Source organism: Prosopis cineraria, unplaced genomic scaffold (genome assembly GCF_029017545.1).
Source record: "Prosopis cineraria cultivar Desert tree isolate PC_DT_omini unplaced genomic scaffold, ASM2901754v1 PC12, whole genome shotgun sequence".
Taxonomy (NCBI): domain Eukaryota; kingdom Viridiplantae; phylum Streptophyta; class Magnoliopsida; order Fabales; family Fabaceae; genus Prosopis; species Prosopis cineraria.
Window position 1 is genome coordinate 624,199 of NW_026555343.1, and position 14,698 is coordinate 638,896.

At 30.9% G+C, this 14,698-nt stretch overlaps 2 protein-coding genes across 10 annotated transcripts; one reads left to right on the plus strand and one right to left on the minus strand.

Moving 5' to 3' along the window:
- The first annotated feature begins 6,120 nt into the window (after window positions 1-6,120).
- LOC129288810 (uncharacterized) lies at window positions 6,121-8,402 on the plus strand. 7 transcript variants are annotated; one of them, XM_054925566.1, is made up of 4 exons: window positions 6,121-6,308; window positions 6,381-6,533; window positions 7,033-7,794; window positions 8,053-8,402. In XM_054925566.1, exons 3-4 carry the CDS (start codon window positions 7,079-7,081, stop codon window positions 8,210-8,212), a joined length of 876 nt encoding a protein of 291 aa, XP_054781541.1. In that variant the 5' UTR covers window positions 6,121-6,308; window positions 6,381-6,533; window positions 7,033-7,078; the 3' UTR covers window positions 8,213-8,402. The 7 variants fall into 7 exon arrangements, with proteins under 7 accessions (XP_054781541.1, XP_054781546.1, XP_054781542.1 ...); XM_054925571.1 differs by having other exon boundaries at window positions 7,101-7,794; XM_054925567.1 differs by having other exon boundaries at window positions 6,389-6,533.
- Window positions 8,403-9,543: 1,141 nt separating this feature from the next.
- On the minus strand, window positions 9,544-10,711 carry LOC129289661 (uncharacterized). Of its 3 annotated transcripts, none has more exons than XM_054926469.1 (2): window positions 9,899-10,711; window positions 9,544-9,816 (listed from the first exon to the last, which is right to left on the minus strand). In XM_054926469.1, exons 1-2 carry the CDS (start codon window positions 10,598-10,600, stop codon window positions 9,787-9,789), a joined length of 732 nt encoding a protein of 243 aa, XP_054782444.1. In that variant the 5' UTR covers window positions 10,601-10,711; the 3' UTR covers window positions 9,544-9,786. The 3 variants fall into 3 exon arrangements, with proteins under 3 accessions (XP_054782444.1, XP_054782443.1, XP_054782445.1); XM_054926468.1 differs by having other exon boundaries at window positions 9,544-10,131; window positions 10,198-10,710; XM_054926470.1 differs by having other exon boundaries at window positions 9,544-10,389; window positions 10,500-10,708.
- Window positions 10,712-14,698: the final 3,987 nt, after the last annotated feature.

The following is a 14,698-nucleotide window of genomic DNA, read 5'->3' on the forward strand; positions in this document are numbered from 1 at the left end:
TGCTAATTGACTCGTTTTGAGTGGAATTATAACGTTAATTTAACTATGTGCTCCTGTTGAATGGTACCTTGATCAAAGTCATTCGCAAAAGCCACTGGCTTGTCTTGCATATTTCAAAGATTTTATTATATTTAAAAAAATTATAGATAATTGTTGTCCCAAGAATTTGATTAAGTATTTTTCTTATTCATTCAGGGTCATCTCTGATTTCGCCCTCTGTGATTCCGGTGCTAGTACTTGACACGTTTTGTCTTTTTTATTTCGAGTTCCTAATCTAATGATGTTAATATAATAATAAAGAACAAAATCATTTGAGTAACATATAAAGTATTCTCTTTTATTTTAGTTAAAAGATTAATCTATAACTAATGAATTAAATGAATTCATTGAATTGTTAATTAATCAGAAAGCTCAAAACCTTTTTTGCAGTTAAATAATTCCGGCCGGTCACAATGATATTCTATTTAAATTATACAAAATGGGAAGACTTTGTGCACGCGGCTTTACTGAATTTCTGTGGGATGCACTCAAAAAGTTAGAGTATAAATTAAATGAAACCCATTTACAATTCAGGCTAAGTTATTTATATGGCCTTATCTCTTGATCTCCTAAAATATATTCTTTGAGTTATAAAATTGCACTTACTCACTTCATCACTGTAATAGTTTTATATTGTATTCATGCTGGCCAATTCTTCAAAACAATTAGTATTGGTAATTCTTTTAAAATGTGACCATCAACTAATAAATGTCAATTAGCAAAAACATGTTATCTAATTAAGGCACTTACTTTAGGTGTTAACAATACATCTCATTTAAATGTTACCCATTCCAGTACTTGATATAAAATGAAGTTTGAAAGTTTTTTTTCATCCTAAATATATAAGATGATGTTAGAGTAATTAAAGCTATTTTCTAATTTTGTCCCCTTGTTTATTTATTATTATTTAAATTCCAAAATAACAATTTATTACGATCATTAATTAAAAAAAAGATAAAATTAGAAAGTTACAAGGTTTTTTTTTACAATTTTAAAGTTATAACTAACATTTCTTAATATATAAATGTGATATTTGTTAAATTCGTCTCCTATTAAAGATCACCAAAAGGGTTTTAACACCTTACAAAAGACACCTGCACCGCACTGTGTAAAGAAGATTATCAAGACACGAATATGCTTAACTTGTTAACATGTGAAGTGAACAGGATTATGTGTTGCTTAGGAATCCGAGAGTAAAGGTGAATTATATAGCTTGGGATGCATGTGGGCACAAGAAGCATTCGGAAGTGAAATGTGTGATTGCTAATTGTGTCCGATCATATAGAGAAAAAGTTAAAAAGAATGATTCCAAGATCTTTTTTTCCCTCAACATATCTTCTACAGTACATGAGAATTATTGCTGTGTCCCACGTTTAAAATTTAAATACCTACTTAAAGTTGAATAATGAATTCATCCACTTCACACCAAATCATAAGGCGGTGTTAATTTGACCGGGGAAAAAAAAATTGAATTCTCATTTTACATAACGTATCAAGCTAATTAATCAATAATTTGGAAAAGAAGACACAAAAACTAATCTCATTTTACAAGACAGAACAAGACTCATCCGTTTTCAAGAATATATATGATTTTGATCTGTTATTTTATTTTTTTTCCTTGTCAAATGATTTTTTTTCAAGGATGAGTCTTCTTCACGAATAAAGGATCTTGTTGCATTATGTAAAATGAGTCTTTTTGTGTCAGAAGGACGCATCTCCTCCTGCAAAGAAAAGAGAGAACATGAGAAGTGACGAAACTAAGGACGTGTCCCTTGAAAAAATTTAATATAATACCTGACAATGATTTAGACAAATCGAATACTTATTAAACAAAATAATAACTTCATTTGTTATTTGTTAATATTTACTTATTCAAAATACTTGTCTGATACTTTCAGGAGTTCTTTATTTATATTATTCTTATAACAAAGAATGGAGACATTCCTATCATTATAATTCATAAACATGCAAGAACCTTAATTTTGTCAATCCTAAAAAAATAAAATTCACTTTTAACATCATTAATCATTAATTTTAGAGCCTTTAGCTCCTTCAATGTAATCCTCCCCTTATGAGAATATTTAGATTCAAATAAATATGCTTATAAATGATATTTTAGGATTTCAGAAATTTAATCATTTGATGGAGAAAAATGAGAGGGAATTTTCAACAAGAACTTCAAAAGATGGAGGCCATATATGTTTAGAATACCAGAGAGAAAGGATCAGCAGAAAATCACATGTGAAGTGTTGAACCAAAACCAATCAAAGCAAAAGGCATTGCCGCAGCATTACACCATCACTTGATGTCCCCATCGTCAACTAGTGGTAGATACATACATGATTTTTTCTATATGCACTGTAATATTTTATCCTCTTCTTTAATTTCCTTTTGTCATTTACCTATTTTAGGCCCCGCATAGTCCAAGTTTTAACGTTTTCTTTTTTGATAAAGACCAAGTTCTTTTTTTTTTTTTTGGATAACAAGTTTTAACGTTGTTAACTAGTAATATCTTTTAAAACTATTCTTAAGCCCATAAAGGAATTCGTAGTCCAGTACTGCCAGGATAGCCCGACTGGCCTTTGCTTAATTAGTGGAACTGCATGGTCTAAAGGCCTTATTTAGTATGCAAGCTTGAATTTGAAGAGATTGAAATTAAAATTGGGATTAAGAGAAGGATTGAGATTTTAAAATTATATTTAGTATGGGATAATAATTAGAGGGAATACTTTCAATTTTTTTATCTTACAATTAAACATAAATTATCAAAAGACTATAATACCCCTAAATTAATAAAAAAAGAGAGCCCAAAAACCCATCTCCTTTGTCGCTATAACCCTCCCTTCCCTTGCCGCACCGATCAGCTTTTCTCCACTAGCTCTCTCTCTCATCTGAATGCTTTCCTATTCAAGACATAACTACTAATTCCTTTGAAGCTGCTAAGACTATCGAAGCAAATTCTTTGCTTTATGGTTGGGTTTTTGAAGGCAGAGAAAGAAGGGGAGAGAGATTTTCATTCTTTTGAGATCAACGAGAAGATGAGACTCTTGAACTGACAAAACACAGTGATGCATCTTGAACTTGAACCAGATTTGGCAGTCATTAATGGTCTAAATCATGAAGACACCACTATTATAGCTTGTGGTTAATCCTATTGCAATCTGCAAGATTTGTAAACTGGAAACAATAGGTGGAAGATGGAGGCAAAAGGGAGCCCACTCAAACTCAAAGAAAACTGGTGGGAGGAAGACAGATGGGAAGGACGTTGCTTTAGGAATGATGGCACCAACAATGTGGGGCGGCCAGAGAGAGAGAGAGAGAGAGCAGTCACTGGGTGGAAGGTGGGGGGAGAGAGATGAGAGGGTGGATGGGGAGGGTAATTTGGTCACAAAATAATCAATTTTATGATTGATTTTTCAATACCATGAGGGTGGTGACATTAGGTAATTCTTTGTAGATCGAATTGAGATTGGAATTAAATTTTTCATTGCCTTATACCAAACATAAAAGGTGGCACTAGTCAATCCCAATCCCTCTTCATTAGTCCTATGTATCAAATAGGATCTAAAGATTAAACCTCATGCATGGAAGGTGTGTTTTTCCCGTTTAACTTAGCTTACATTTCTTTGCTCTAAGATATAATTATTAAAAAATGATGATAAAATCTCACCAAAATATATAAATAACAATTAAATCCCTTAAAATGTTATAATTTTTCTAAAATTTTTGGGTACTTTTTTGTAGGGGTGTTCACGGGACGGGACGGGACCGGGACACCCCCGTCCCGTGTCCCGTCCCGAAAAAAAGATCGGGACTGAATTTTGGTCCCATGTCCCGTCCCGTCCCGAAAGTCGTCCCGTCCCGTTAAGAGTCGGGACGGGACCGGGACAAGATCGGGACGTCCCGCCGTCCCGATAAATAGAATAATATTGAAAAAAAATTTGGATAATAACGTTCATTAAAATTTTAAATCATATAATTTATTAAGTTTAAAATCAAAACAACACAAGCACATAAATAACAATAATTTAAAATTAATTATTGAATTATATTAATCATAACTACATATTATAATAACAAATGCAAGTGATCTTTATGCTATAAGATTAACAACAACAGGCAAGTCAAACACAACATCAAATCATTATTCTTCTACTTTAGTGAAGATGTACTAAGCTAATTACTCTTCTAAAAATAAGCAAGAAATATGTTATAAATAAAGGTTATTAAATAGATAGATATAAGAATAAATTATATTAATATAATTAATATATTATAAAAAAAGATATCACCATATTTACTCCATGCCATTAAAATTATTAATATAAAAAAACTTTAGTTTTAAATAAGAATTGCAAGTATTAAAATTATAATTGATATAATTAATATAAATATAAATTATATTAATATAATTAATATATTTAAAATAAAAATAATATATATAATATTCGGGACGGGACGGGACGTCCCGATGCTAATCCCGTGTCCCGTCCCGTCCCGAACCCCTTTCCTATCCCGTCCCGTAAAGTCCCGTCCCGATTATTTTCGGGCCGGGACAAGACCCGTCCCGATATGATCGGGACGATACCGGGCCAATCGGGACGGGTCTAGGTTGAACACCCCTACTTTTTTGATATTAATGATTTTATGTGAAATAACTAAATCGTCTCCTTTTAACATAAAAATAATAAGTCTGGCTCTATTTTTTCAATCACAACTTTTATTTAAGCAATCATAACTTTTGTTCTATTAATCATAAAAATTGAATAAAAAATCATAATTTTTTACGTAAAATTTCTTTTATAATATTGATAAATAAGTTTTAAAAAATAACCAGTTCCAATCATAATTTTTGTTTGAGTAATTATCACTTTGATTATGTGAATCATAAAAATTGAATAAGAAATCACAACTTCTCATGTAAATTTTTTTTTTGAAGTTCAAGTTTTAAAAAATAAATAATCATAATTTTTCACGTGAAATTTCTTTTATAATTAAAATTTAAGTTTAAAAAAATTAGTTATAATTTTTATTTAAAAAATCACAACTTTTATTTTATAAATGATAAGAATTGAATAAAAAGAACCACAACTTCCCTCATGTACTAGTTATATTTTATTTTAAATGAGGGATAATTTAATTATTTAATCTAAAATTACTAATGTCAGAAAAGTATCTAAAACTTTATAGTAATTATGACATTTTGAAAGAGTTAATTATTATTTATATATTTCAATAAAATTTTATTATTATTTTTTCCTTTAAAAAATCACCCTTCTATTCAAACAAAATTAATTGTAACGTCAGTTCTTTTTTTTTCTCAACAATAATTATAAATTGAAAACAAGAAATATTTTCTTAATAAAATCTTGACCAAATACAGTTATATCAATAAAAATAATTCTAAGTAATTTTTTAGAGAATTACATATGCTTTTTATTACATTATCTATATGTAATACTCCCTCCATTTAAAAATATAAGGTATTTTTAACAAAATTTTACCCTCTAATAAAGTAGTTATTTATTTTTAACTAACCCTATCTTTTCATATATACTTTTATAAAATATCCTACAATAAATATAAAGTTATAGGAGTATTTTAAAAAAAATAATAATTATATTTTAAAAAATTAAAAATATTTTATATTTTTAAATATATAACTTCTTAAAAAATATTTTATACCTTTTAACGGAGAGAGCATGAAATTATCAACTATTGTATTATCAACTCTCTTCTCAAACTTCGTGCGTGTCAGCGTTTGCGTAGGATAGGATCTATAACATTTTCTATTGTAAAATTCATTCTTAAAAGGTAATTCTGAACTAAAATAAAAATTCAAAACTTTCTATACTTCTGTATGTATATATTATAAAATAATAAAATTTCTAAGATTTTCATAATTTATACCTAATAAATAATATAATTTTTAAAAAAAAATCACGCTATTAGTTTGTAATTGTCTTCCGTACAAGGTAGGAGCACTACCATATAAATTGTTTAATACAAAAATGAAATAAAAAGTTGATTGGACAAGAGAAACAGATGGATCATGAATTACTGGTGGTTCAGCTTCAAACCTTACGACGGAACAAACATGTTTTGAAAAAGTTCCAAGATATTCCCGCTTTTGCAACTGGCAGAGTGTAAAGTCACCAATGCTACTATCCTGCGCAAAGCGAAGAGAAGAGTGAACGCGACCTACACTACACCGTAGCTTCAATGAATATCAACTCGTTTTCCTCACTGCATCCACCATAGCACTAAAGGTAGAGTTTTTCTTCTTCACCATTTACTTCTTACTATTTTCGTTCTCCTTCATGTTGGATCCATCATTTTAGCGTTTCAGGAATCGGACCAAACTGATCAGAATTCCCTCCCGAGTTCTCTGTTTCAGAAACTGGTTTCTTTGTAAAACAAATTGCCCACAACATTTTCTAATTAAACTGAATCCTTGACGCTTCAACACAGCTGTAGCATCTTCTTTTGACGAAGTAAGTTTCCAACAGATAGCAGTAAGATTTTTTCTTCAAGGTTACAGACAACCAGGATCAGATCTTCCTAATTGACGAAGAATGGCAGTTAGCTTACTTACAGTTTGGCCAAATTATTCCCTTTCTGTCTACAATTTAAAATTTTATTGGTGGGTTTTGTGTCTGTTATCAACCATCTTTGTCTGTTATCAACCATCTTTGGTGATTTGTTCAATTGATGACAGCGATTAATTTAGCTGGGTTTCGTCACTCAATCTAGCATTCTAGTTAACATTACATGCTATGTGTATTTATTCATGACTGGATGTTTAATGAATACTATTAATTTCAAGGTTTTCTCAAATCATAGGAACTAAATCACAAATTCTTAATATAATAGAATCAAATAGAAACACAAGCTACTAATACTAACAAATAATTAAACCCAGAAGTCTCCGTATTTGTTCACTATTTTGCAAGATTTGAGATTCAAAGTGATACTACTCCCTTGGGCATGCAGAAGCCATTTTGGAACAGTAGAGGCTCAAATTTTGTTGGCTGGTAGAATGACTTCATCTGCTATTGTAGGAGGCTTGCAAGAACCAGCAAACCCAGCTGATTCCAAGACCAATTTGAACATGTCCCTGCAAATTTCCTCATCCCGGAAGGGACTGCTCACTGAAGAAAAAGTAGAAGAAACCATTCCAGTGACAAAATTCAATGGAATCGGAAAAATCTGCAGAGAGTGGATTAACAACCCTATGAACATAGCCCTGGTGTTATGGCTAACTTGTGTGGCAATCTCAGGAGGAATTCTGTTTCTTGTAATCACAGGAATGTTAGACAATGTCCTAACCAAGAAGTCCCAAAGAGACTTGTGGTTTGAGGTCAACAATCAAATCCTTAATGCTCTGTTCACTCTCATGTGCCTATACCAGCATCCAAAGAGGTTCCACCACCTGTTTCTTCTTTGTAGATGGAAACCAAAAGACATTTCTATCCTCAGAAAAGCATATTGCAAGAATGGCACTTACAAGCCCAATGAAAGGGCCCACTTGATGGCGGTTGTGTTGTTGCTTCATGTGAATTGCTTTGCTCAGTATGCTTTATGTGGCCTTAACTTGGGTTATAAAAGATCAGAAAGACCTAATGTAGGTGTTGCTATTTGCCTCTCCACTGCCATTGCTGCTCCAGCAATAGCAGGCGTTTATGCCATTTTTGGCCCTCTGGGGAAGGAGCGTGAAGAAGCTCAGAACAATAACACCACCAACAATGGCGCTAGGTAAGTCAGAATTGCAGATTAATTCCCTTTCTCTCAATTCTTATTTTACATGAATTAACCAAACTTGATGATATTTCCATTAACTCAATTACATGGGCGTGGTTCCCCCCCCCCTTTTGGGATTGACCAATCAGATTACTGGGTTGTGATATTAGCGAGTGTAATGTCATTTATATTAACAAAATGGACTTTTGGTAAAAAAATCAGATTTAGTTAGTTTTCAGAGTGATATTCATATTAGCGTATTGTCTTGGTTAGTAGCTTATCAGAGAAAAGCTTGTCATCTATACCAAGAAATGAGGGGACTGGTGGGTGTGTCCACCCTACACTGGCTTCACTGCCTCATGAAGACAAAGCTACTCAGTTCACGACAATGGCCACTTATCCAATGTGGAGTGGTCCTAGGTGCAAGATCTGACACGGTGGATCAAAAGATTTGGAGGTTTCCGCGAACAAATTATTGTACTGTGGAAGCTCCCATTCTTTAGTACGCATATTGTTGTGCAGATTAATCCATAACGATGTATTAATTATGTTGAGGTGTCACCTATGGATTCAAAACTATGCATTTCCTGCAGCAATATCTTGTTGATTTCTTCTCTTCACTATTTCATCCTTTGCATGATTTACGTTTACGGTCTCCTCTTCTATCAGTTCCCTTCATATTATAATTAGATAGCAGTAGAGATTAACGTAAATGTAACTAGTAGTGCCATCACAAAGGAAGAAAAATGCTTAGTCTTCAAAGCAGCGGCATGAGCAGAAGAATTAGAGTTTGAAGGGGGAATAAAAATATATTATTCACGAATGAGAATTTGTGAACGAAGGAATGGGAAATGGTCTAATCCTTTTGATTTTATAGTAATTTTTATAGAATTTTTTATGGAAAAATGTATACTTTTCATTCTATAGTTTAACATAATTTGTATTTCAATTAAATCTTTATAATTGAATGTGTTGTGTTTAAAATTTTATAATTTATACACTTTTAATTTAATGTTTATTATTGCAATTTTTATTTTCGGTGCCATTTACTATCACAATTTTGTTGATCTTTGGGGGGGTGGGGGAACGAGTTACTGTACAATACTAAAGAACAATTAATTTTAATAAACTTATGATATTTTTCAAAAACTAATTGCACTCTTACCATTTTTCAACAAGTAAAACTAAATGAACATAAAATGAGAATGCCATTTTCTTGAATTTTTTTTTTTTAAGCGTGAATGAGAAAATATCCAACTCCATAAACACTTCACAGCAAGAGGGCTTACCCCTATTCAAAAAATAATTAGCCCATGTGACGACTTGAACAGTTTAGAATTATTTAACTTACTTTTGAAAACTACTAAAACAATTTTTTTAGGCAGTATATTATAATAACTTTAAATATTATACTTGTTCTATACAAAGAGGGAGAGAATTCTCTTGTTTTTACTTCCCATTTTTCCCCCTCGCATTCATTCTCTGATCATAAGTTTAATATTTAAACAATTTAACTTTGACTTATTATAAAATATTTCTTTTTATAACTCACTTTACTAAGGCTTTTCTCTTTTTTTAATTGATCACACCTATTTTTTCATTAGACATATTGATCACACCTATTTTTTTATTAGACACAATCATGTTTGAGATACAATTGAAGTATTAAACATGAATATCTATCTTAACAAGAATTTTAAAGGAGGGGGGAACATGATGGAAAACTAATTCACAAAGGATTTAGAAATGAACGAACCTGAAACATGCACAAAATTAGTAACCATTGGATAACTACAGGTAGAACCAAATGTGTGCCTATGCTGATATCAAAAGCCAGAATGAGATTTCAGTCAGTAATTTTACACGGTAAGTAGAAGCTGCCGTATTAAGCTATCCGATTCACCCCAAAAAAACAAAGCAAAACAAAACAAAAACAAAGAAAGTAAGTCCCACCAACTTCCTAGGGCACAACCACGTCTTCCAGATCCATCTCCATGGTTGGAACCATCAACCAGTCATCAAGGCAACGGCTTTGATCTGTTGCATCCACAAAAGTTGAGTCATAACCAAACCCCTTGGAATCTTCATTCACAACGTTCTCCACAAATGGACATTTCACCTTTTCACTGCTCATATTGCCATCTAAAGTCTCGAGAAATCCTATCCACCACGCATATGAAGAAGCTTGATTCTCTCCCCACTCTAACTCTACAGAACCTTCACTACTGGCAGTGGGTGCTTCTGCTACTGCTGTTGATAACGGTGGTTCAGCCAGTACACAAGGTTCTGTTGTAGACCACACAGGTCCAGGCATAGGCATAGCCTCCAATAAAGAGTAACAATATTGTGCATCTGAAAACATCGGCATATTATTGTAATAGCCATATCCATGATTGGAGCTAACGCTATTGCTATTACCTTTCTCAGTGACATCTCTTCTAGAAGTGCCCGCCAGCTGAATGACAAAATGCCCCCGGGAATCTCTTCTACCATCTGAACTCTTTATCGTGAATCTGCTTGATGAGTCTGTCTCATCTGAGCTCATTCCTTCTTCGTCCATGGCTTTTTCCACTGTAAGCCAGAATCCCAATGGGATTGAAGATAGTGGAGCTGGAAAGGTAATAATGGTGGAAGCTTGAAGCAGGCATGAGTGGGTAAGAGTGGGTTTAAAAAATGAGGGGGAAATGGGAAAGAGTGGAGACAAGGATATGAATGCTGACACGTATGTGTTGAATCCATTGGACACATCAAAGCTTTTCCGAGCAACAAACTGCGTGTCTGCAAAGTCTTCGCTTCTCTTTCTTTTTTGTACGTTCCCCATCAGGCCATCACTTTTTTCCCTTTAAATTTCAATTGATCATTCATTGTTCTGTAAAGCCATATTTAATACACTCTTCTTGTCTTCCATAACCCTCTGACAATTATGATAGCATCCTCTGAGCTCTTGATGGTTGAATCTAGTTCTAACTTTTAATGGTTGAATTTAGTTCTAACTTTTAATATTGTATACTGTTTATTTCTTGCAATAAGTAAATTACTTTCAACACCTTTCAAAACTGCACGATGTTTGATGCTAAAATAATGTAGTTATAACTTTCAGCTATCAATAAGATTAATAAGACCAAATTGTAATATACTTCCTTGGATCCAAGATATAAGTATTTTTTTTTAGTTAATCTTAGGTCAAAATATAAACAATTTAGTACGTGCAAAAAAATATTCTCTATTTTATCATTTATATTTATTAATGTTAATTTTTGTGAAAATCTCTCCCTTATTAATTATGAAGTGCATTCATAATTGTGACTTAGGGTAAAAAGGAAAAAATATATATTTTTTATGATAATAATAACTTTATTGGTATCCAAATTTAAGAAAAAAAACTGCTTATATTTTGAACCATAAAAAATACTCATTAATAACACATTACTCTTATTTAATAATCTTTCTATCCAAAATTATAAGATATTTTTTAAATAGATTTGATATTTTAAATTATAAGTTAGAGCAAAACTTCCAACTTTCTCTTCTTCTTTTTGCTGGTTTGATTAAGATATGGAAAATTAGATCGGTCAAAATAATAGGTTAAGAGTTATGGTTCAATCAAAGTAAACTGGTCTTAATTAAAATAATTTAATTTAATTTATATATATAAAAATATTCATATTCCCTCTGATCTTATTTATAGGGCAGAGAGAGAAGAATTTTTTTAATCCTATTTATAAGTCACGTCATTAAATTTTTATAATAAATTTTTTTATCCCTCTATTGAATGTTGGAGAGAGAAAATATATTATTAAAATGTGTATATTTAATAGGGATAAAGTTAAAAACTTATTAAATTTTAAGATAAAGTTAATGAGTTTTAAGATTTTTCTTGATATTATTAAAACATGTTAGAAATGACTTATAAATAAAATCAGAGGAGTATTTAAATGTAAAAAAAATAAATATTTAAATAAAAAAATTAGTTGTGCTCAAGTGACGCAACAAAAATTCAATAGAAAAAGAAAAATCTTATACATGACCGTACAATACCAACAACAATTTAGCAAACTTGGTAAAATCTCAATAAAAAGTTAAATAATTTCACTCAAATAACCTAATAAAAATTTAATGCATAGAAAAATGGTTTTAATCACAACTAATATTTAAATATTATTATGTAATCTACTTTCTACAACTTTTAAAACCAGAAAAACTTTTAAAAGTAATTTTTGTTGAACATAATCAGAACAACTTTTAATTTGCCAAATTATTATTTTTTAAATATCATAACATAAAATTTGTTATAACATCTGACTTTTATTAAATGATTTTTTGACAAATTAACTTTCAGCAAACAAAAAATTAAAGGGAAATTGAAGTTTTAAAGTTAAAAAAATCCTGGGTTAGCCAAAAGCACATTTTAACAATATTTCCAATGAATTTTTCAAATGAGCTTCTTGAATCTTGAGAGTAATTGAAAATCAAATAACATTTAGATTCAAATTTCATTTCAAAAGTCTTTTTTGAAATCCCAACTAAAGAAGTAAATTGGGCCATAGTCCACTATCTCACATTGGCAAAGATTCTAAGAATGACACGGGTATAGCTAGAGGTGAAAAATGGGCTATATTGTTCCATATGAGCTTAGCCCTTTTAAGCACAAGCTCTAAAGTTTAGTTCTTTTAAAATTTATACTAAACTTAAAGCTCGATCTTTTTTAAAGGATTTAGGGTCAAACATGTAAATCTTATTTTAAAAAAAATAATTTCATCATAAATATCTTGATGCATTGCTTGCAAATGATTATTATTCAATTGCAAATAATGATTTACTCAAACTCCCTAGAAGCAGTAAATATGGTGTATCGAGGTGTGCACAGATCCCATTCTTTTTATGATGACACAGCTGAAGTACAAGGAATGTTCTTTGTACATGAGGACTACGAGCTCCTATATGCTCCAAGAGAGGCCATGAGTTGCACGGACCACCTGGCTAAATTAGCCCAAGATATCCCATTTGGCTGGACTCACATTGCTTAAGCTCCTAGAGGATGTAATCCTCTCCTTTTGTTTGATAAAAGTGGGGGCATGTCCCACGGTAGTTCTCTTGCTGTTTAGTTTGTGTTTCTAGCTTTTGCTAGCCTTATCTACCAAAAAAAAAATTAAAGAAAAAAACATGATAATGTAGAGCTAGCAAAATACAAAACTTAGGAAATAACATAAATACCTGCATGATTCACTTCTAACATAAAATGTAACATGCATCACAGAATGGGCAACAAGGAAAAGCTTGACCATAAAATAGGAATGAATGTTTAACAATAAGAAAGAAAGGAATACATACATATATATATATATATATATATATATATATATATATATTTGCACATTGTTATCGAGTCTTTCCCTTTTGTCGGCCAACTTCTCTACCTTTTCTTTCGTCCAAATAGATGGAGTTAGGATTGCCATCCAACAAATTCTAGTTTCATATGAATTTCTATTTAGCAGCTCAACCCAACTTGTACCCAAAACTCACAATCCCTATTTTTAACCTGCCCGACCAATCAAACTACAATATGGGATTCATTCCAATTATACAGGAGGCATCTTTTTGATATCCAGTTTACCATTATAAAGAACATGAAATAAAAAAAAAATTTTGATCAAATTGTAGCAGATTTATTTTGGGGGAAGCCATAATTCTTCAATGGGGTGCACGGAACTGGCAAACACTATTCATTTTCGTTTCAAAATAAACTACGGCCGCCGCCGCAGAGTTATAAATTTAAGGTGTAATAAAACATTTCCAGAATACCCAGAACTTATTAACAGTGAAGATCACAAAAAGTTTGCCAACTAGAATAGACGAAAGCAAATCCTCTCCACCTTGCCAGGCGACCCTTGCATATCTGTCTCATTCCCACTCTTGAATTAGATAAAGGAATGCTCAGAATAATCCAAGCCCATTACACCATTATTATTAATGACAGTTTCATGAGTATCTTAGATTTTATCATATTTATTGTTACAGGATTTAAATTTAAAAATATAGGATAAATTGATTCAACTCTTTTAATCAATTGAATATAATGTTGCTCAATAAAATAAACAAATAATTTTAAACGGTTAAAATTTAACATGCACAATTTAAATTTTTTAAAAATTTCAATGACGACATATTGAACTGTGCAGAACAAATTTTAACCATTTAAATTTATTTCTTTTTTATATAATAATTATTTTATAAAATAATTAAATTTGTTGGTAAAGACATAATAATTAAATCTTAACTATTTATTGAAGAAGAAGAAGAGTTTTAGAGGCTCCGAACCGCTATAGATATAGTGCGCTCTTGGCAAGAGTGCTAAATTATAAATAGATAAATGTGTTCTTATATTGTTTCAATTTTTTTAACCTTTTTATGAAAGCATAGATTTACATAAGAATTTATTATTCTCTCGTTTTTTTTATCTCACAAGCTTTCACTTTCACTTTCACCTCACCTATCTTGATATATTTTTTTAATTTACTTTTTAAATGTGATTTGATTAGTTTCAACATAGTGTCTTATTAAAAAATTTAAATAAATAGTTAAAACAAATTTTTATCATTTTTTAGTAGAGAAAACAATTTTTTTTGTAGTAAAAAGTTTATGTGAGTTGAATTCTGAGAGCTCATTAGGGCCGAACATACTTTCAGACTTAATGAGTACTTACACATAACATAAATATTACTTATTAATAAAGTTCTCATATTGATATCAGAATTTGATTTCACAACTTTATGAGTTATGATCTATAAGTTAAATTTTTACTAATTGAATTATTTTTTATTAGTAAAAATTTTTTATTTTTTTTGCTTATCCACATATATCTTTTTGTTAAAAACAATCATATTTAAAATAATATTAAGCATTAAATGTATATATATTT

Bases quoted from the DNA above. Each gene is read 5' to 3' on its own strand.
- LOC129288810 (XM_054925566.1), top strand. From the start codon at position 7,079: ATGACTTCATCTGCTATTGTAGGAGGCTTGCAAGAACCAGCAAACCCA. The intron at 7,795-8,052 runs GTAAGTCAGAAT...TGTCTTGGTTAG, and splicing joins ACCACCAACAATGGCGCTAG to TAGCTTATCAGAGAAAAGCT.
- LOC129289661 (XM_054926468.1), bottom strand. From the start codon at position 10,600: ATGGGGAACGTACAAAAAAGAAAGAGAAGCGAAGACTTTGCAGACACG. The intron at 10,132-10,197 runs GTAATAGCAATA...CGATGTTTTCAG, and splicing joins AAGAGATGTCACTGAGAAAG to ATGCACAATATTGTTACTCT.